Here is a 22,644-nt window from a genome sequence, read left to right as displayed (position 1 = left end):
AAGGTCAGGGACTGTGTCTTGTTCTTATATGTGATGATTCCAGGACCAGACAGCAGCCAGTGAATATTACCGAATAAATGAATGCAATTTCGATTACTACCCACTCTCTATAATAAAATACAATCCTCTCAAAAAGGCCCTTCCTAATCTGGCCTCTGCCACCTCTCCACCCATGTCTTTGGCTGGAACATCCCAAGTTACCTGCAGGTTCCCAAAGACACTTCCCCTTTGCACATGTGCCTGGAGTGCTCTTTTCATTCGTTTTTCTTTCTGACCAACTCCCTGCCACCTTCGCCTCAATCAAGCTCAGGTGTGATATCTGTGATCCCCATCTCACCCCCAATTTGCGCTCACCAGAACAGCTGTTGTTTGATTACTTCCTATAAACAATCATTAGTTTGTCTCTTTGCTAGTCAGCGAGGTCCTTAAAAATGAGCACATGCCTGGGCACACGAGAGAGACTCAAAAACTACAGCGAAATCAGCAGAGAGAGGGAGGAGGAAATAAGGAACCTCAGGTACAAGCGGACCCAAAGCTGAGCTTGAAGGCCACGGGGAGCACCCGGGGGGAGGCAGGCCGTGTCTCTGCTGCACCCGCTCCACTGCAATAGTGTGTATGATGCTGGTCTGTCACTCAGTGTGGATCGCATGCCTTTCCAGGGCCAGCCTTTCCTGGCAGGGGTTGAAGCCACCCTTCTTCGTTCCAACCGGAATGAAGGTAAATTTACTGAAGCCCCTGCAGGGACTACCCTAGGGGTGGGTTTGGGAGTATCACAGAAGGGAAAGTGAGCAGGTAGGATGAGGGTTTACTTATCTGCTTAATAACTGCTTATTTACTTGCTTAATAACCTGGATTTCTGTACAAGCTTTTCATAGAAGAGAAGTTTGAAAACCATCGCCTTACTCAGATCCCCTTGCTATGGGTAATAACTATAAAGGCAAACAAAGCTGTGCTGTCCCACAACCGTTCAGTTTCCACAGTCACTCCTCCATCTGGGACTACTGTTGGCTTTGGGACACCCCGTATCCAAACCCAGCCCTTTACCTTTATTGTCAGCAGCAATAAACCCAAGGATGTTTTCATGGCGCAGCATGACTGTCTGGTATATCTCTGCTTCCCGGAACCAAGACCGCTCTTCACGAGAAGAGAATATTTTCACAGCCACGTCACCACCCCTCCAGCGGCCGCGCCACACTTCTCCAAACCGGCCCTTGCCAATAATCTCCTGTAAAACGATGGTTCGGGCCACTGTGCGCTGGACAAAAAGGGGTAACCCTACGGACCAAAGAATGGAAAGAAAGCAGACATTTGTGCATTTGCTGAACTTTGCAACGCCCACTCTCACTGCCACACTGGAAAAGCCCTTATCACAGTGCCTCCGTTCTACACTGGTCCAATGACCACGGAGCTCGGCTGCCCCTACAACCGTCCAGGTAATCCTCCGGAAGTCTAAGCTGTGCAGCGCTGACAGTGAGTGAGCGAGGACGGGGCAATGTATACGATTAGCTCCTCCTCTTCTAAGCGATTTCTCCTCCCAGTTAGTACGGACGGACGACAGATCTGAATGTAAATGTCTGACCGGATTTACTAACTCTTCAGCCAGCCTCCGGGGGGCCAATCCACCTACAGCTGCTTTATGTGGAAGAGGAAAGCGGAGCTTTGAGTGCTGGGGGCCGCCTCTGCTGCTCCACTCATTGGCCACTGGAGGGCAGTGCTGCGTGGCCCATGAGAGCCGACGTGTGGTCAGGGCCCACCAGGTTCCCACCTCTCTCCAGGGAGATCAAAGTTCTGCTCACTGGGAGCTCCACATGCAGGACGGGGGTGGGGGTGGGGGGGTGGGGTGGGGGTGGGGGGGGGGGTGGCTACCCAGGCTTATTCTAAGATTACATTTACTGCCTTTATAGGACTCGTTTATCGCCTCATTTGACCCATGCAGTAAGTGTCTCCCTGTCTCTCCAATCACCCCCACCATCGTGACCCTTAACTCTCTCCCTCTCCCTGACCAAACAAATAACGTGTCGTTAACCCCTAAGTTGTGTACTGTATGTTTAATACTATGCAGGAGGCACCTGCATAAATGATCTCATTTCCTCACAACCACCTATACGGTAGGTGGTGTTATTATGCCCATTTTACAAATGAGAAAACTAAGCATCAAAAGGGAAGGTTAAGTAACTCATTCGAATTCCTACAAGCTGTAAATGGCAAAGCATCTAAGACCGACTCTAAGGTTTATGCTTTTAACTCCCACAGTACAGAGCCACCAAATGCTTCCCAATGCAGCCCGCTCCTCTCCAGGTCCCCCCTCGCTGGCCCTTGTCCCAGCCCTCCTTTGAAAGATTTCCAGTGGGCCTCTGCGCCTCCCAGCTCACCCGCCTTGCCCTGCCCTCCCCAACAGGGGGCGTAAAGCACAGCAGCCCGAGGCTTTCCCACCCTGGCCTGGGGACGGCGTGCTGGCCTCTTGACCATTCCCTAAACACCCAGTGAGCGTTCATGCCTTTCTGTCCTTTTGCTCAAGGGTTTTCCCTTGTCCTGGAATGTTCCCTGCCCTCTTACCACTCTCAAAACGTCCGACTCGTGACCCCTTTAGACACGACCTCCTCTGTGAGACCCTTCTCCACAATCTCTTCTCTCCCATCCTGGCTCGGCCTCTTTCTCATTTTGTTCGCCCTGTATCACCCAGAGGGTATTCAACGCATACTTGTTAGTGTGAACTGAACGTCACACAAACAGCAATGACTGGGCTTCCCTGGTGGCGCAGTGGTTGGGAGTCCGCCTGCCGATGCAGGGGACGCGGGTTCGTGCCCCGGTCCGGGAAGATCCCACATGCCGCGGAGCGGCTGGGCCCGTGAGCCATGGCCGCTGAGCCTGCGCGTCCGGAGCCTGTGCTCCGCAACAGGAGAGGCCTCAACAGTGAGAGGCCCGCGTACCGCCAAAAAAAAAAAAAAAAAAAAAAAACAGCAAGGACTTAGTACTTTAAGTCCACAGAATTAAAACCCCAGCACCTTGGAAGCTTTGCATATTCTGAATTAAGAATGGACTAAACCATCCAGAGAGGAACAGTTATTAACTATTTTACTCCAGATGACTGGGCAACTGCCCTGGACCTGCCCTAACCTCAGCTAATCCTGATCTTACAAAAGACTCCAGAAACCCCGAGCAACCCTCCTCCAACAGCAAGTCAGGTCACAGAGTCAGTCAGTTCTAACCACTGCCCTACCCTCCTTCAGCAAAGAACAAGCCATATATTTTCTCTCTTCCAAAAATATGCAGCTTTAAATATATCCATCATCTTGGCACTCTCTACTGCAGAGCTTAATAAAGGCAAAACCACAGAAACTCAGGAGATGTCAGAGCTCAAAGTATTCCTGTGCTCAAGAAGGGATGTCTGGCCATGACTGATGGCAGCATAATTTCCCTACAGAAGAGCCTTGTCACATGGCGAGAAAACATACATAAACACGCACAAAGCTCTCACAGATATGATCCTGTCTGTCTTAGTTAGAATGGCAACAGTGACCTTTGTGGATGATTTTTTTCTATAGGAAAAGAATACCACCGTCACTAAAATAATCGTCTGTCTTCACAAAAAGACTCTTTTGCAGTCATAGCCACATCTACTAGCTAGCTGAGCTCTACCCTGCGACTGAGACAACCCAACTCTCTTTACCCTAAATTCTAGTCTCAAGTCAAGGTCCACCTAAGAAAGGCTTGGTCACTCACAGGCAGCTCTGGAAGTGGTGCTGACGCCATGCTGGAGGCCCCAGCTGCCTTTATTTCAACCGCCACCAAAAACCCTTGGGCAACTGGCACAAGTCAACGACTCACCCAAGCCGGGCTCTCGGCTCTACTCGGTGTCCTTAAACTCCCCCTGCGGTCGCGCGCAGATCAATGATTAGCTGCCACCACCTCACAGGAACCCGGCACACTCCTGTTTCTCAAAAGGGGCCCTGAAACTGAGTACTCCACTGCTCAGGTGGAACCAGGTGAATTTTAATAGCTGTACGGTTACAAGACTTGGAGAGGCAGGGATCCTGGAATGGAGAGCTTTGCACCTGACCTTTGGAATTCCAGAGAATGAAAGATTTTCTGTGAACCCCATCATCTTATCTTATTACGTGTCAGACTCCCAAAGAAGGGGAATTATGAACGCAAATGGCCAGCCTTCTTCCTGAACACTCCATCCTGCTGGGAGGCAGTGATGGAGGCCAACAGCAGACACGAGGCCTGAAGAAGCGGTACCTGAGCCAGACCCCGACGTGGAGAGGTCGTAGACGAGATCCTGGAGCGTCTTGTCCTTGGAGAGACACATCTCACACGAGGGGTCCTCCACGTCCAGCCTCTGGCGGTTGTGATAGACGCGCTGATGATAGTTAATGACAAGGAAAACAATGATGATGATGAGAAACAGGAGGAACACTGGGCCGGCAATAATGCCCACCAGCTCCACAGGGCCCCACATGGAGGGGTGCTCAGGCTCCTTGAGGTGACCTGGGTCAGGTGAGAGAGGAGAGGGAAAGAACAGAGTAAAAATGAGGGAACGCCATGGCCTCATTTTTCCCCGGCTCCTCCCTCCAGGTGGAAACGCCCTTTTCCTCTCCCTGTGTTCAAGGTGCCCTTGATCTCTCTGGTCTTACTGGGCTCCGTATCTGCCTGGATGCTCTCAGATACAAACCACTCTAGTTAAGGTACCCTTTGCAACAGTCAAACCCACAACCCGCTCTGTAATTTCACAGCATGTCATGGTGCTCTTCCCACCTCCACGCCCCAGGCACGTGCCATGTTCTGCTCCCCCACTTGTGACGGCCTCCTGAAGCTCGGCCTGGTCTCTCTCTTCCTCCTCTCGCCTCCCCAGTCATACCTCCTAAGTGGCGGACCTGCGAAGGCTGGTGTCTAACACTCCTCAGCCTTGATGGCCGTCCTTTCCAGCTCTAGCTCCTCTTCCCATTTTGCCATCACCATCACGCCAGAAGCTTCCTTCAGATGGCTTAGGGGCCGCCTCCTTCGAGATCAGCCCCAGGCCCTCCTGTGGGGACCCCTGCCTGGCCCTTCCACATCTCACCAGCCGCCCATGGCTGCTCAGCCACGACCCAAGTCGCAGCTTTCACCTCTGCGGCTCACTCGACAATCTGTTTCCCCCATCCTCGGAGCTACAGACCGGACCTGGGAGGAATGCCATCCCATGTCACCTCCGGGAGCATCAAAAAGGCACCTTTACCTATCCTCCAACAAAGGGGTGGGGGCACAGTAGAGAAGGATGAAAATGACAGGGGTGCCCTACCTCCACGATGAGCCAATAGTCCAACAAGGGTGTCCACTCACCGCTGGGCACCCTCAGGTCGATCTTGTTGCAGAAGTCAGTGTAGCAGCAGTGCGTGTTGCGCAGGTCCTCGGAGCTCAGGCAGTAGAAGGGCTTCCCGGCGGGGACCAGCTCCACTTTGGGGATGCAGGTGCGCACATGGTGCTCCATCCCGTCCAGGTTGAAAATGGAAACCATGCAGGCCCCATCTGTCTCACACGTGTAGTTGGCCTGTAAGCAGCTGGTGCACGCACAGAGCAGAGCTGCGGGACATTTGGGAGCGGACACTGACATCAATGGCGAGGTCTTATCCCAGGTCCTTTTCCAGACTTAGAATACAATCCCCCAGCATACTTGATGTTCCAAAATAAGGCGCTTTTATAGAGATGGGGCCAGAAAGATGACATCGTCAGTGGGGGCCCAACCTTTGCACCTGTTTATTCTGCTCACAACAAGGCTTTCTGGGTCCCACCATTGTCCTCTAAGTGCTCTAGTTTATGCCTACAAGAAACAGAGAAACTGCCTTTTTAACTTTTAGACTTTGACTTATTTAAAAAAATTGTTTTGTGGCTAGGAAAGCCTGAGGATGGGAGGAAGGCACCTTCCCTTGGGAGACTAGAGGACCCCTCTCCCCACGCACTCCAGCTGACACCACCCGGGCTCCCTGGAGTCATCATCAACCCCATCTCCTTTCTCTGCACCAGGAACGCCCACAGTTTCCTGAATGCAGTGTGCGTGCTCTCACACATGCTTTTGCTGCAATGCTTCTTTTCCTAGCTAATGCTTACAAGTTCTTTAAGATTCAGCTTAAACGTCACTTCCTTTGAAAAGCTTCCCGACTAGTCCAACAACCTCCTCCATCCTTTAGTCCCCAGCAGGTGCCCCTCTCAAGAGGGGGCAAAAAGAACACCCTCCAAAGAAGATAATATTAGTGCCTACCTCATACAGTCACTGTGAGGATTAAATGAGCTAACGTACAGAAAGTGCTCAATAAATCTAACCCATTCGGAAAGACAACTGATATCACTTTATTTTTTTATTTATTATTTTTTTAAAATTTTATTTATTTATTTTTGGCTGCATTGGGTCTTCGTTGCTGTGCGTGGGCTTTCTCTAGTTGTGGCAAGCGGGGGCTACTCTTTGTTGCGGTGTGCAGGCTTCTCATTGCGGTGGCTTCTCTTGTTGAGGAGCACGGGCTCTAGAGCGCAGGCTCAGTAGTTGTGGTTCGCGGGCTCTAGAGTGCAGGCTCAGTAGTTGTGGTGCACGGGTCTAGTTGCTCTGCAGCATGTGGGATCTTCCCACACCACGGCTTGAACCCGTGTCCCCTGCATTGGCAGGTGGATTCTTAACCACTGTGCCACCAGGGAAGCCCTGGATATCTCTTTTAAAAGCACTATATATATATATATATATATATATATATATATATATATATATGTATGTATAAATTTTTTTTTCTTTCAAATAGGTAGTGCACACAATCATCTCTGGAACTAGTGAGTTTGGCTGGGTGTGTATTATCCGTAAGTGTGCACTGTTGACAGGAAATTACTGTAAATGAATTTGGTGCCTCTGAAAGCCAGCTCGGCAGCCCTGGAATCTGAAATCCTTTATTTATCCGTCTAACAAGAATAGCGCAGACAGCAGCCGTTGGTTCTCCCCAGCACTGTCTCCCATGAGCCTAACCCAGCCCTGACCCCTTGGGATGGGCAGGAGGGTGGCTTGGGCCACTAGGATACTGAGGTTGGGACTCACAGTGCTGAACAAAGCATTCACCCAGCGGGGATGCAGGTGGCAGGGCCCACCCGAGGCCCCGACTGGACACTAAGCCAACACTATCTGGATCCCAAGAGGGAACATATTCAAACTATGGCCCCTGGAGAAGAGACATTTATGACCAGTCCCGTGAAAAACCAGCCTGTCGTAACTCACCCCTTTCGGCTGTAAACAGTCTATCTTTGTCTCTTCCTCTAAAACACTGGAAGGCATCTCCTGGCTTTTCAAGTCCAAAGACAGATTCCAAATATCTCAGGGTCCAGCCCCCTCCTTCCCCAGGCTTTCTGTAAGTGACACGATCCTTGCCATCCCCAGCGAGGAAACAAAGCAGGGCGAGCACAGACAGGTAAGTGGACAGTGTGGATCTCCACTGCACCGCCTGTGGGATTTTTCTCACCGCGTCTGATCAGAACCCTTTCTTCTGGGAGAAATTCCAAAACACGCAGCTACCTGCTGAAGGGCTCGGGTAGTGTTCTATTTTAAAGGCAGGAAGTTTAAAGCAGGTACCCTTTAGACTAGGATCCCAAACATAAAAGGAATTTTAAAAGTAAACTCCTCCTAAATTTCCTTCTTCTTGCTAACTGAAGTTTACTTCTGCGACTCTGAGAACACTCAGCCCAAACCTCTTTGACTCACCCTGGAGTCCTGACTACTCATCCACGAGCGCAAACGCCCATTCCTCTTGGTGTCAATGGGGACATTCAGGCACAAAAGGGGTCCCCGTGGCGCGCACACCTCTCAGTACACGCGCCCCGACGTCCGGCGATGAGAACAGCCTCAGGTCTATTTTGGGAAGCAAGAAGGGAAAGCGAACAACTCCCAGAGGGCTATTCTGAGCACAGTGGGACACGCGGGCCAGACCCGCAGCCGCCTTTGGAAAAGCAGCTCACTTCAGAGTCCGTCAATTAGCAGGCAGGGAACCAGAGCCTCTGCTCCCAGACACGCACTCTCCTTTCCTTGGTTCGTGGCCTCTTTCACAGTGATTCATTCTGGAGAACGAGCACACCCACACGTGGCTCATTATTTTTGGGAAGTACTTAAACAATCTTGGTGTAAGACAGGAAAGAACAAAAGTGGTGAAATCTATGCTAGACGGGACGAAGGACGGAACTGGGAGCAGGGCCATGCGGCTTTGTGATAAGGGATTGGGCAATAAGCCCCTGACTCTATCTGGGCTTCGGCCGCCCAGCCAGAAAATACCATTTATGTTACAGAGATGGTATGAAGATCAGCCCACATCTGCTAAGTGCCGTGGGTACGCTGAGAAGACTGCTCACATCTGTGTACATCTCTGCTTTTACAGAGTGAGAAGTCTGAAAAAGCTATTTTTGCAATAACCATCACTACTGCCCACACCCCTGCAGAGGTTTCAGTTACTCTCACTAGAGCCACAGCAGAGCATCATGGCAGGAACAGGCCACACAGACCCAGTGCTCAAATACCAGCTCTAGTGTTAGTCACATGGCCTTGAGCAAGTTAGTAACCTTCCTGCACCCCAGCTGCCTAATCTGTAAAGTGGGACTGTTAATTAGTTCACAGGACTATGTAAGAATTACATGAAATAAGAGATTTAAAAAGTGCTCAGCAAATAGATGCTCAATGAATTTTAATCCCTCCCTTCAATGTAAAACTCAAGTAAACACATCCATGTACAATGTGTCTCTCTAACCACTAATTAGGAAGTGACAGCAAGACCACAGCAAGGAACTGCTGTTTGAGTCTCAGCTCTGCCAGTAACTGGTCGCGTGGTTTTGGGCAATTCATTTAACCTTCCTGAACCTCATTTTCCTCACCATTAACCAGAAAGAAGGGGTTGAACCAGATGACCTCTAAAATCCTCCACTTGAAATCTGAATCTAGCTTGTTTTTAAATTCACATTGTCTGGATCACTGATTCAACACTGGGAAGTTCTGCTTTAATTCCATATACCTTTTCCTGAACTTTATAAAGACAGACTAGTCTTTAAACTGTCTTCTGTTAATATTCATTTTTCATTGAAACAAAGTAAGTGACAATAAGATTACAAAACATCTGAATTTACTAAAACTCCACTAGTACACTACATCACAAACCTAATTGTGATTTCTTTGAAAAGTTAAATCTGGACTAATGATAACAGCCCTTTATAATCTGTTTCATAGTGACTCATCAAGTGAAATCCGCCTACTACACATGTGTACATAAACAACCCATACCTAAAACTCCCAGTGTTCCATCACCAAAGAGTTACGTAGTAGAAACAACACAATTAGGAAAGCCGATGGCAGAAGAGTAACAAAATCAATCTACAGAAAAGCAATTAAAAAGTGGTCAGAGTGAAATTCTCACTAGCACAGCATTTTGTTACTAACAAGCGAGTCAAACCTGAACTAAAGACATTTTGGCAGGATTTGAACATGGTGCCAAAGTATGATTAGAAGGCGGTCTGTGGTAGGATGTCAAAGCAAATTTGATTTGTGAGACAGGATGTGTTTGGAGGAAGGCTGACAAGTCCTGACCTGGGCAGACTCTGTCTCACTGCATGTTATGTAGGCACTAACACACGGGGCCTGAGCAAAGGCACCCCCACCGCAGGCCCCTCTCTCCTGCCCACGGCATACTCTAGGAGGATACAGTAAGGCTGTTGCTCACTGGAAATTCCCAAGAACCACCATCTAGGACTAAACTCACAGCCACTCAATCCACATCACCGGGGGACAGGATGTGGGAGGAGCAGGGTGGGGGCACCGACCTCAAAAGGTAAGAGGCATGCTGCAAAACACCCACCTTTGTGCTGGTAGATGAAGGTCCACGAATGTTTTAAAGCTACAGTTTCTATGATTTTTAGCTTATGTATATGCTCCTTGGGGATGGTAAGTTTCATCAATTTAGCGTGGAACAGGGTCCCATTTAGGGACACTAAACCTGCCTCTTCCAAGCTTCACTGGGCAACCTTCTAGTTCTACAGGAGCTAAAATGTGGTGCCCAAATAGCCCGTGCCACCCTTCCTCTTCATGATTTTACAACTTGATCATAAGCTGCCTCTGAGCCCTCATCTTACCAGATGACAGCATCTATCAGGCAGGCCAAACTGATAAGAACAGCCTATTACAACCCATGATTATTTTAATTATTCTTCCATGGACCCTATCCAAACTCCCTACAGCTTACTTGGGATAGAACAAAGACTACAATTCTACACAACTCTGTGATCCTGAATAGCCAAGATGATCTTGGGAGGAAAAAAAAAGAGAAAGAGAACAAAGTTGGAGGGCTCACACATCCTGATTTAAAACTTACTACAAAGCTACAGTTATCAAAACAGTATGCTACTCCCCGAAGTACAGACTATAAATCAATGGAATAGAATTGAGAGTCCAGAAACAAATCTATACATCTATCATCAACTGATTTTCCACAAGAGTGTCTACAACATTTTGGGGGTGGCAAGACTAGTCTTCAACAAACGGTGCTGGACAACCAGAAATCCACATGCATAAGAATAAAGTGGGACCGTTACGTCACACCATATACAAAAATTAACTCAAAGTAAGTCGAAGACCTAAATGTAAGAGCTAAAACTTATATTTGAAAACTTCTAAAACTTTTAAAATGAAAATAGGGGTATATCTTCATGACCTTGGATTTGGCAACAGTCTCCTAGATATCACACCCAAAACGCAAGCAACAAAAGAAAAATAGATGAATTGGCCTTCACCAAATTAAAAAATTTTTGTGCCTCAAAGGACAATATCAAAAGAGTGAAGAAAAGAGAACTTACAGAATGGGAGAAAATATTTGCAAATCATGTATCTAGTAATGGTCTTGCACCCTGAATATGTAAAGAACTCTTAAAACTAAACAACAGGGCTTCCCTCATGGCGCAGTGGTTAAGAATCTGCCTGCCAATGCAGGGGACATGCGTTTGAGCCCTGGTCCGGGAAGATCCCACATGCGGCAGAGCAACTAAGCCTGTGCACCACAACTACTAAGCCTGCACTCTAGAGCCGGCGAGCCACAACTACTGAGCCCTCGTGCCACAACTACTGAGCCCTCGTGCCACAACTACTGAAGCCCACGCACCTAGAGCCTGTGCTCCGCAACAAGAGAAGCCACCACAATGAGAAGCTCGTGCACCGCAAGGAAGAGTAGCCCCCGCTCGCCACAACTAGAGAAAGCCCGCATGCAGCAACAAAGACCCAATGCAGCCAAAAATAAATAAATAAATTTATATTTAAAAAAACCTCAACAATGACAAAAAATAATTTTAAAACAGGCAAAGGACCTGAACAGACATTTCTCCAAAGATATACAAATGACCAAAAAGTACATGAAAAGATGTTCAACATCATCTCAAATGCAAATGAATTGCAAATTCAAATGTAAATCGAAACCACTTCACACCCACTAGGAAGGCCATAAGAAAGTGTTGGTGCAGACTCAGAGGAAACTGGGACCCTATACACTGACAGTAGGATCAGAAACCGGTGCAGCCACTATAGAAAACAGTTTGATGGTTCCTCAGTAAGTTAAACGTTGAATTACCATGTAACCCAGCAATTCCACTCCCAGGTGTATATCCAGAAGATTGAAAACAAGTGTTTAAACAAAAACTTGTACTCGAATGTTCATAACAGCACTATTCACAACCGTCAAAAGGTGGAAACCCAAATGTCCACCAAACAGAGAAAGGATAAACAAAATGTGGTATATTCATATGATGGAGTATTACTCAGCTATAAAGGGCAATAAACTACTGATAGTCACTACACTGTGGATGAACTCTGAAACATGATGTTAACTGAAAGAAGTCACATGCTGTATGGGTCCATTTATATTAAATATCCAGAAAGCATTATTAGTGGTTGTTAGGGGCTTGGGGGAGAAGATGGGGAATGCTGGCTTAATGGGTTACTGGGTTTCCTTCAGGGTAAAGAAAAAGTTCTGGAACTAGAGAGTGGTGATGGTCTGTGTACCATTATGAAGGTACTTAACACCACTGAATTATACACTTTAAAATGGTTAAAAATGGTTATATGTGTTCTACCGCAATTTTTAAAATACCATAAATCTCTGTAAGATAGTATGTATAATATAATCTCAATTACAAAACAATAACAACAAAAACCTAACACGAGCATACCAAAAAAAATGGAGGTACAGTGTCCTTCCGATGTCCCAGGAACCTGTAAACTCCTAAAGGAGGGAACCAGTGTCCTTCTCTGCTTCATTTTCTCACTGGTATCCAGCACAGTGATCAGCAAATAGCGCCATGATTAATAAGTCTCATTCAACAGATCTCAGCCTAGCAATCTGAGAGGGAAGGGGCTCTGCCAGAGTGGACATGCTTTTATCCGTTTTATATACCTGTCTACATTTTCATTTTTGAAAGACTTTTACTGCTTTAAGAAGACAGAAAGAAAAAAGAAAGGGCTTCCCTGGTGGCGCAGTGCTTAAGAATCCGCCTGCCAATGCAGGGGACACGGGTTCAAGCCCTGGTCCGGGAAGTTCCCACATGCTGCGGAGCAACGAAGCCCATGCTCCACAACTACTGAGCCTGCGCTCTAGAGCCCGCGAGCCACAGCTACTGAAGCCCGCGAGCCTAGAGCCCGTGCTCCGCAACAAGAGAAGCCACCGCGATGAGAAGCCCGCGCACCGCAACGAAGAGTAGCCCCCGTTCGTTGCAAACAGAGAAAGCCTGCGTGCAGCAACGAAGACCCAACGCGGCTAAATATAAAAATAAATAAATTTTTTTAAAAAAAGAAAGAAAAAAGTTGTTCAGTAACTACTGATTTAGACAACTGCCAAAATGTTTATGAAAATCTTGAATCGGGTTTAAAAATGGAGGTGTCTGGCACTAAACTATCAAAGTAGAGGTAATGTTTGTTTCTCCAGGGGGTGGGGGGTTGGGGAGAAGACAGCGGGTGAGGCTGCAGAACTGACACAGTACCAGGCAGAAAAGTCCTGCTGCATTAAAATACAGCAATCAGATGCTATTGCTAACAAAGAATCAAGTTGCATTTCCAGCCTTCACAATCATCAGAATTAGATTGTAAAACTACACTAAAATAAAACAAAACAAAAACTCTTAAGCACCCAAGAGCCATGATAAAGTCAAATTTTACATGTGTAGTTGGTGGTATCTAAAACATCCAAAAAGTATACTGGTAAAAAGCACTTATGAAAAAAATGTAACTGACTTAATAAAGGAAGCTATTTGTATGACGAGGGGGAAAAACGCACAGATTTAACAATAAGACATTTGATAAGCTTGGTGTTTAATTTCAATCTGGGAAAAGGTCTCAGAGTGGGTTTTGCATAAGAGAAAGGTGTTTGAAAAGCCAGCTCCACACTATATCTATTCTACAAACTGCCTTTCTGACATTCTACTTGGAGACAAACCCAACCCCAGAGAGCTGTTTAAACAAGTCACCCTTAAGCCTCAGGTCTAGAGAATGAAAGCTTTGTTCTCACTCAAAAAAGACGTTTGATGTTTATGCTAAGGAGACCTGTCACTGCGACTTAACTTATGGCTGACTGTAAATGCCTGAACACCTAGCAAGGGCCCACCTGCTGCCCAGGAGAGCGTCAAGGTAAAGCTGGAAGGAGTGGCATCACTATGACAGAGCACGTCCAGTGTTCCTGGGACCTAAATGTACAGACTCAGCTGTCACATTCAGGCTGCCTACTAGTAACTTGGTATTTCTCCTTTACTGACACGTTTATATTGACAGGTACAACCATTCTGTTTTCTTTCTTTGCTGTACTTAAGCAGACACGCTCGTGGCTCGTTAGAGCAGGGGAGGGTATTTATCAGTGGCAGTCCTCTTTGCTTCCTGACCTACTTACTATACTATGGATGTGTGGAGAGGCCACAGTGTACATCACAGTTTTGAGGGAGAAGAGGGATAGGAATGACTGTTTCAGGCAACTGGGACAATGAAGGAGAAAACAAAATCAGCCAGGACGGAGAATAAACTAAAGAGGCTGAGATCAAGTTCATCTGGCTGGAATAAAATGGGCAGGTGGTAGAATAAACAGAGTAGAATAAACAGAGATGCAAGAGGTGAGGTAGGAAGTGTGATTAGGATGTTCCAAGTAACTCACAAATGTTTGCAGCATTCTGAGAGACTGGGATAAAAACTGTACATACAGGAGACAATAAAATTACAGCAGGACAGAACTAGAATTATTTACCTAGGATTTTGCTGAGAGGATGGAAAAGAGATGAATGAATTCAATTAAATTATTAAGTACTTAAAATACGCAAGGCTCTGTGATAGGACGAAGACATATAAAGAAAAATAAGGTAGCTCCTAGCATCAATTTTTAGGGGGTAGAGAAGCGAGAGTGGGAGAAGCAGAAAACTATAAACCAGTGTGAACCTCTATACCACTGATACGGACCAAAGAGAAAAGCAGAGAGGATGGAGTCACTGGCTGGGGGATAGGAGGAAGACAAAGTGGGTCCCACACTGGAGGATGGCTGGATTTGGACTAGGCTAAGAAGAGAAGGCCAAGACCAAGAAAAGCACAAGGCATGTTAGGTCCAAAGTAAACAGATGTGACAACAATGCCATGGTTCCAGTCAGAGACAAGGGCAGTAAGGGAGACTAGGCCAGACTGCGTGGACTGTGATGCCAGGCTAAGGGGTCTGGAGTTGATCCTGGAGGCCACATAAAAGTGACACGGAAGGTGCACTTTCCAAAGTTAAATCCAGTGGTAGGAAGGATGACAAGGGAGAGACAGGAGGCAGGGACTGGTTAGAAAGCTACTTTAATAGTCATTACAGTACATAGTAGAGTACAGGATTTAGAGCATGTGCTTTGGAGTCAGACAGACTTTAGGCCCACTGCTTAACCTATGTCCCAGTTTTCTCATCTGTAAAATGGGGATGAGAGTGCCTCAGAGAACAGTTGTACAGAGTACACGATGTAGCACAAAGGCTCCGTGTAACACTCGAGTAGATGGTATACATTCAGGAGATCAGATGCTTTTATCACTACTGTCATCCTAGTGAATGAGAAGGGTCAGAGCTCTTTGTGGTTTTATGGTTCTTCTAACAAGCAGAAGTCAATTTGTGTGTAAACGCCTCAATGGCAAGGACAGAGTCGTTCCTCAGTATCCCTCTCAACATTAAGCTTGGCCCTGCATGTTAGGAATGAACGTTGACTGAATGTGATTCAAGCTTCTCTACTACAAGCGTAGAATGTAATGTCTACAAACATACACTAAGACAATATGCAGAGATTTGGGGTAAGGCAGGTTCAACACAAATACTTATTTAAAAAAAACATCCTTCAATTCACAGATTCCTCAACTCAAAACATCAAAACCATCTAAAAAGTTTATCTCCAAAGCACCCACAATCTCCTCTCTCCTCCAAACACTCACAGATATCTAGGAAAAGGTAACAGGCAGTAGGTGAAAGCCACAGGTGGTCAAAGGACTTCTTTCCACACTTCTTTCCGCAAGGTCCATCCACGGGATGACAGGGTACCAGGTCTCAAGGCGCCTCAAGCCTATCTTGGGAGAGTCCTGTTGTTTCCCTCTCCTGTTTTCCTTCTCCTCACATCACCATCTGACTCACCACACACAGATTTTTAAAAACAACACCTATTTACTATTTCCCAGTTTCTGTAGGTCAGAAGTCCAGGCACAGCACGACTGATGTCAGCTGGGCCTGCTTTCTCATCTGGGGCTGGGACCTCTCCCAAACTCACTCGTTGCTGCCAAACTCTAATGCCCTGTGGAAGAAGGACTGAAGCCCCCGTTTCCCTCCTCGCTGATGGCCGGGGACCACTCAGCTCCTGAAGTCAGCCTGCAGTTCCTGCTCACGTGGCTCCCATGGGCAGTTCATACATGGATGTTTACTTTCTTCCAAGCCAGCTGGAGCATCTCTGCCTTCCTCTTCTGCAATCAGCTGAGAAAATGCTCTGCTTTCAAAGGGCTAGCTTGATTAGGTCAGGCCCACCACGACAGCCTGCCTATCTGGAGGCGCACTGCTTTAATCCCGTCACAACACAGTTGACCCTTGAACAACTCAGGGGTTAGGGGCACTGACCACCATGGAGTCAAAAACCCAAGTATAACATAACAATCATCCCTCTGGATCTGTGGTTCCGCACCCACGGATTCAACCAACCTTGGACCGTACACTACTCTAGTCTGTATTTACTGAAAGAAATCCAAGTATAGGTAGACCCATGCAGTTCACACCCACGTTGCTCAAGGGTCAGCTGTACTACCTGCATTCATGTGTGACTGAGTAACTGGGAAAAGGTGTGTATATACCTAAGGCTAGGAAACTTGAGGAGAGGAGAGCAGCGGGGGGACTGTGGTAGACAGAATCACCTTGTGTTTTATTTCTTTATTGTCTATTTCACCACAGAAGGTACACTTCACCAAGGAAAGTATTTGTCTCCTTTTGTTTACTGTTGTATCCCTGCACCTACAGCAGTGCCAGGTATATGGTAGGTGCTCAAGGGTTACAGGAACCCTTAGATCACCATAGCAGTATTCGATATACGTATATATATACCTGTTTAGTTTATTCACAGGCTGGAAACGGGACTCCTAACTGTATACATTAAACTTTTGGTTCAGTGAAACCATTCAGGAATCCTGGGAATTCCACATGATATAATTTTCTCTCTGCCACAATCATTGTATGGCTTTTAACAAGATACAGTTGATTCTCGTTATTCATGGATTCGTATCTGTGAATCTGCCCACTTGCTAAAATTTATTTAGAACCCCCAAATCAATACTCTCAGTGCTTTCATGGTCATTTGCAGACATGCGCAGAGTGGTGAAAACTTTGAGTCACCCAATGCACACGTTCCCACTGAGGCTGAACAAGGCAATGCTCTGGCTTCTTGTTTCAGCTCATACTGTTAACATGTGTCCTTCTCATGGTATGTTCAGTGCCAGGCTTTTTGTGTTTTTTCTTGGTGATTTCACTGTTTAAAACAGCCCCCAAGAGCAGTAGCTTAGTGTTCTGAAGCTCGAGAAGACAGTGACGTACCTTACGAGAAAGAAAATACATATACTGACTAAGCTTCATTCAGGCACGCATTACAGTGCTCTTGGCCCTGAGTTCAATGTTATTGAGTCAACAATGTAAATTAAATGAGGTGCCTTTAAACAGAAACACGAACAACACGAGGTTATGTACCAATCAGCTGATGAAAACGTGTGACCAGCAGCTGCAGGGAACTAACCCTGTGTCTCCCCCAGGAGCAGTGGTCCAGTATTTGCGAATCCTGTGTTCAAGTGGGCCTCACAGAACACAGTTACGGCAAATAACACGACCTGACTGGATTAGCCCCATTTTACAGATGAAACAGTGAAGCGGACAGGGATGTGACGTGGCAGCCCCCCCACCCCACGCACTCCAGCACACCATCCTGCTTTATTTCCTTCACAGCCCTCATGACTGATAACTGTGTTTACTCATTTATTTTCGGTCTGAGCCACTGCAATAGTCAGTTCCATGAGAGTTCGGGATTCTTGTCCACCTTGTTCCCTGTTACCTCCTCATGCCAAGAACCATTCCAGGCACATACCCAACCGAATGAATAAAGAAACCTCCTATATGTAATTGTGTAAATATTAGGGGGATTGATACTTTAAAGGGAAAGGCAGTTACTTTCATTGTGTTAAATTCAAAATATTTAGCGAGACAAATGCAGGCTTCAGACTAAGTGGAGAGGGAAGAAAACCCGAAAAGAACACCAGAGCTGCCTGAAGTGGCGCTGTCTCAGACACCCGTGGGCAGGTACGACTGCTGGGGGTGGCAGCTGCACAGCTGCACCAAGCTCCCGAGACCTACAGAGGAAGAAGAAAGCTACGCTCTGGAACGGTATTTATCCGCGACGGAAAAGCCAGCAAAGCAGAGAGAACAGGCAAGAGCAGAGATGCTGCCTCCAGGCCCAGCCGCAGGTTGGACCACGTGTGAGAGAAGCTGAGGAGAGCAAAACCCGAGAGCTGGACTCGAACCTGGCCGTGATGCCGCCCCTGCAGAGTGACAGAAACGTAGCCGAGACTGCCGGGGACTGGCGGCTCCGGAGCCGATTCCCTTCAAAGGTTTGGACACTCCTAGGCCAGGCGGAACTGATGGGCTCCGGAGGCCCGCAGCACTTCCAGCATCGGGGGGAACTGATGAGCAAAAGGACTCCAGGATTTTCTTCTTGTGAATACAGAGAGGAAAATGAGGTAAGACCCTCTTACATCAACCCTACTGTAACAGACAAATAGCACAAGAACTCGAGACAAAGAGGCGGGATTCCAGAATTAATGTTCACGGCTGCTCTGAGCAAAAACTGAACAGTAAACAATAAGGATTTCAAAATTAAAACAAAAGAGCCACTCCAGTATTCTAATTTAACCTTCAAAAATAAAGAAGATCTCAAGCACCGTGGACTGAGAATTCCATTCCACCTCAACACCCCGCACTCCTGAGTTATTATGAGAACAGACTGCGAGGCAATTCAACTCGTGCTCCGAAATGCAACAAGCAGCTTCAGCAGGCCATGCTGGAAGAGGCAGCGCCTCATCATCACCTCCTGATTCATATTCTGGTAGCAAGGTTACAATTAGCTCACCGGTGGAGAATACACCTATTTATAACACAGTAGTCCACCTGAAAGACACAATCATCTAAAAAGGTTTTTAGACAAAAATGAAGCGCAGCTTCTTCCTGTACTGACTGCAGATTCCCAAGGTCCTTTCAGATGAAGTCCTCAGTCTAACCTTCCTGTGTTCACAGGCACCATTCTGGCCACCTCTCAGCCTCCATGTTCTTATGTAACATTTACATAGTGCCATAAACATACCCGGAGTTGCGTAAGAATTAAAACGTTGCCAAACCAATAAAGCCTAAAGCAGGTCACTCCCTCCAGACTGCCTTTGATTAGCAAAGGTATGCTGCCCGGCCTAAGATGTAAGGGCCTGTCAAGAGACAGAAATTAACTTGAGGAAATCTGAAACGGGTCCACAGAAATGCACAAAGAAGAAGAAATTCACCACACTGTGACATATGATGCTTCTATCAATCCCAAGAATTACTCTGCCCCATAAGATAAAAAGTAACCCAACATTGCCTGGTCTCTGAAGTCAGAAACTGTGTCTAAAAATACCTCCCAGCCAACTGGCTATCAGTAAGTCAGTCTCGCAAATGTCCCAATAAGAGCGGCACAGACTAGTTCCTTACTTTACAGAGGCAAAACTGAGGCAGTCACAGAAAGGTTAAGTGCCTCACTCAGGACAACCTGTAAGGGAGCAAAGTTCAGGGGCTGGAAACCAGCCTCCTCCCTCCATCTGGCTCTAACCTTTAACCAGAGTAGCCATTTTATTGTTTTAATCACATCTGTTCCCGGAGCTCTTAACAAAACGAATCTGAGATTCTTTTTCTCTATGCGAGTTCACTTTCACCGTAGTTCGAATTCATGTCCACTCAACAAAATTACAAGACTTGGCCTGAAATTAAATTTTTAGTTTACTCACAGAAATTAAAAATATTCCTATCAGAACCTCAAATGTCTCCCTTGTTGCTTTTGTCTTAAGAAAGAAATATCACGCTCCCCGGCTACTAATTCAATTTTACGTTTTCAAGTACTAATGTGAAAATTCCAAAGGCAGGCCTTAAAACATGGCCCACCTATCAAATGATGCTGTTTATAACCTGGAACTCATGCTTCTTATCACTGGCCTTTTACTAAGTCGACATTAGTTCACTACTTAACGCAGACACCGACCCCTTGCTGCCCTCATGTCCTGTCCAAGTACCAGGCATCAGGGCTGGCTGGTTCTGCCATTCCTCCAGCCCGCCTCGAGGATCACAACAGAGGAAGTGCAGGGGAGGACAGCAATCAACTTCTTGTTATCCCACAGCCTCTATTTTCCCAGAACTGATGTCTTACTTGAAGCCTTTTGCAACCGTGGTCTCTGTAGCATGCACTATTGGCAACTAGATGCGTCCCGGAAAAAACTGTAGTGTCTGGCCAAATTTAAAGGCCTTCGAGAATGCTTGCTGGACACACAACCTAATTTCCAATTTACCAAAAAAAGAAAGCAACTTCCTATTATGCCCACCCATCCTCACGCCAACAACATCCATTTCAGGAAGGTTACAGAAAATGAACTCTGCCCCATTCAGAACCAGCTGGATTATCAATTAAACATTCAAGGCTCACAACAAGAAATATCCCACCAGACACTACACCAAACCAACAGGGACACGGCTGTTAAAAATCTTGGATATATTAGGAACAGGATAAAAATTCCTATGGAAGGAATTTAAAGATTTATTCATCACATGTAAAATAACAAACCTGAAGGCTGAGTCTCCTTACTTACTACCCTACTAGAGAAACAACATCGTGTTACACACTCCAAGAACATGGCCCATAATAAGGCCCAGTAAACAACATTCATGAAAACCATTAATTTACCACCAATGTCAGACTGTGTACATACACCTTCACCATGTCTATCAGACCCCACGACACATTACCTATGCCACAGAGCGGCGAAGACCCAGGAACACGCATGAGGCGCCTTAGCAGAAGCATTAGCCTGTGAACAAAGACCCCACCGCACAGGCTGCACCACTGGGAACAAATATCAAGGCTGGAGGTAATGAACTTGTTTTTGAGACTCCAAAGTGGGATGAGGTCTTTTGTTGATTGTCTGGTTTACGAAGGAAGCCAGAACCCACCTAAGAACCATTCTTTTTAGTGGAGAGAAGAGAGCCACAGGACATACATTTGATCTCCCACTGCTGGAAGGTTAGGGGCTGCTGAGAAGTCAAAGCAGCAGGCTTTGTACATCGGGAGCCGATACAGACCTGGATCAGCTCTCCCAGATCTATCTGTGGGTCAATAATCAGTTCAATATAACTGCCAAGTATAACCTTCATCTGCTACCCCAATGCCAACACGCATTTGAGACGACACCCTTAAGTTAAATATTTTAGGGTTTCATCTGCTCTCCTCAAGCCCCCCAAGCCTCACAAACAAGACACCCAGCTGAGTGTCCCACAGAAAGGGGCTACCTCTGCAGCGGGAAGGGTGCGGGTGCTACCAGGGAGCAGAAGCCGTGGGGTTTGGAAGGTAAGGGGTGTGTGAGGTGGGGGAGTGTGTAGGGAAGGGGCTGTGCTGGAAGGTAAATAAATCCTGCCCAAGGGCCGGGAGCCGCTCCAGTGCAGGGGTCTTTAAATGATCTTGGGGGTGGGAGGCAGGTTCTAGGATGTCACCTGAAAGGCATCCACAAAGTGACGAAGTGAATGGGCCCCCTGGGGTAGGGTGGGAGAGGCGAGGTGAAAAGCAAATACACCTAGATGCAGATTAACTGTTCTGGAACTAGGTTTCCTAGGGTTCGAGAGATTCCAAAGCCAAGCTCCCGAAACGTTTAGGGCCCTGTTGGTCCCATTGCCTCCACAGAGCTTCCGCGGGGCATGTGTATTGGAGGGGTGGGGGGGCTGGCCCCACTGAACTCAAGGGACTGCGCGAAGGGGAAATGTGACTCGCTTTCCCAGAACATTAGAGAGGAAGGATAAGGAGAGGAAGAGGCACCCCGAGCGCAGGAGCTCAAGGAAAGGTTTGAGACCCCTTCCCCTTTCATCTGAGGTGCGCAAGGACTCTCAACATGAGGATACCTCGGAGAGGCAAAGACCCCATCGCCCGAGCCCCACGATCTTGGCGGGAGAAAAGGCGCCCCCCAAGGAGCATCTGGAGAGAGGGAATGAAGACCACCGCCCCTGGACATGCTGAGGGGCAGAAACGTGGACCTCCAAATACTGGGGAAGGAAGCCCGCACTCCCCTCTATGGAACATGGGGGTGCTGGGAGCGCGACCCCCGAGAGCTCCCCGAATCCAGTTTCGCCGGGAAGAGGGATCGGGTCCCCAGGGGCCCGGCGTGAGCTCGGTCCCGGCTGGACGGCCGCGCCTCGGGGGTAGGGGAAAGCCGACTGGGGGTCACCGCGACTCCCCCGCGCCCCCCGCCCGGCCATATTGAGTGCGTGGGGAGGGGGCGCGCTGTAGCCAGGGGCCGCTGCGTGAGGCCTCGCCCTCGCCCGGCCCTCTCCATCCTGGCCCCCGCCCCGGGACTCACCCTGGATCCCCCGCGGCCCGGACCCGCCGCTGCCGGCCAGCAGGAGAACAACAAGGAGGAAGAAGGAGGAGGCTCCGGCCGACTCCGCCATAGTAACCGCCGCCGCCGCCGCCGCCGCCGCCGCCGCCGCCGCCGCAGCCCAGCAGCGCCCAGCGCGCGCGCGCGCGCCCCCGGCGCCTCCCCTCCTCCCGCGGCCCGGCTCCCGCCTCCCTCTTCTCCGCCCGGCGCCGGCACGTGCACTCCCGGCGGAGCCGGCGCCGCGGCCGCCGCGCGCGCCCCCGAAGGGCGGGGCCGGGTGCGCGCGGGCGCCCGCCTTAAAGGGGAGTGTCCCAGTTAAAGGGGTGGGAGGGGTTCGCGCCTCGGCCAACCTCACCCGTGGGTGCAGAGCGCGGCGCGGAGGAGGCCGAGCCGGACACGCGACTTCTGCTCTGTCCTGCGCTCCCCGCAGCGCAGCGTGATCTTACCGGCACAGACCC

At 48.1% G+C, this 22,644-nt stretch overlaps 1 protein-coding gene across 8 annotated transcripts in view; it reads right to left on the bottom strand.

Moving 5' to 3' along the window:
• The window catches only part of ACVR1B (activin A receptor type 1B), a 34,644-nt gene extending 12,266 nt beyond the window's left edge, over window positions 1-22,378 (bottom strand). Inside the window, exons 1-4 of one of the 8 annotated variants that reach the window (XM_004274299.4) lie at window positions 22,169-22,378; window positions 5,323-5,562; window positions 4,243-4,491; window positions 1,045-1,275 (exon numbers count right to left, since the gene is read on the bottom strand). In XM_004274299.4, coding sequence (XP_004274347.1) covers window positions 1,045-1,275; window positions 4,243-4,491; window positions 5,323-5,562; window positions 22,169-22,259 — 811 coding nt within the window. In that variant the 5' untranslated portion in view covers window positions 22,260-22,378. Of the gene's footprint in view, window positions 1-1,044; window positions 1,276-4,242; window positions 4,492-5,281; window positions 5,801-7,711; window positions 9,249-22,168 lie in introns of those variants that run through there. The other 7 variants (XM_049694112.1, XM_049694110.1, XM_004274300.4 and 4 more) reach the window with 7 other exon arrangements.
• Window positions 22,379-22,644: the final 266 nt, after the last annotated feature.

The sequence above is a fragment of the Orcinus orca genome, chromosome 11 (genome assembly GCF_937001465.1).
Source record: "Orcinus orca chromosome 11, mOrcOrc1.1, whole genome shotgun sequence".
NCBI classification, from domain to species: domain Eukaryota; kingdom Metazoa; phylum Chordata; class Mammalia; order Artiodactyla; family Delphinidae; genus Orcinus; species Orcinus orca.
Note: the sequence above shows the minus strand (reverse complement) of the source record. Positions and strands in the feature narration are given on the sequence as shown.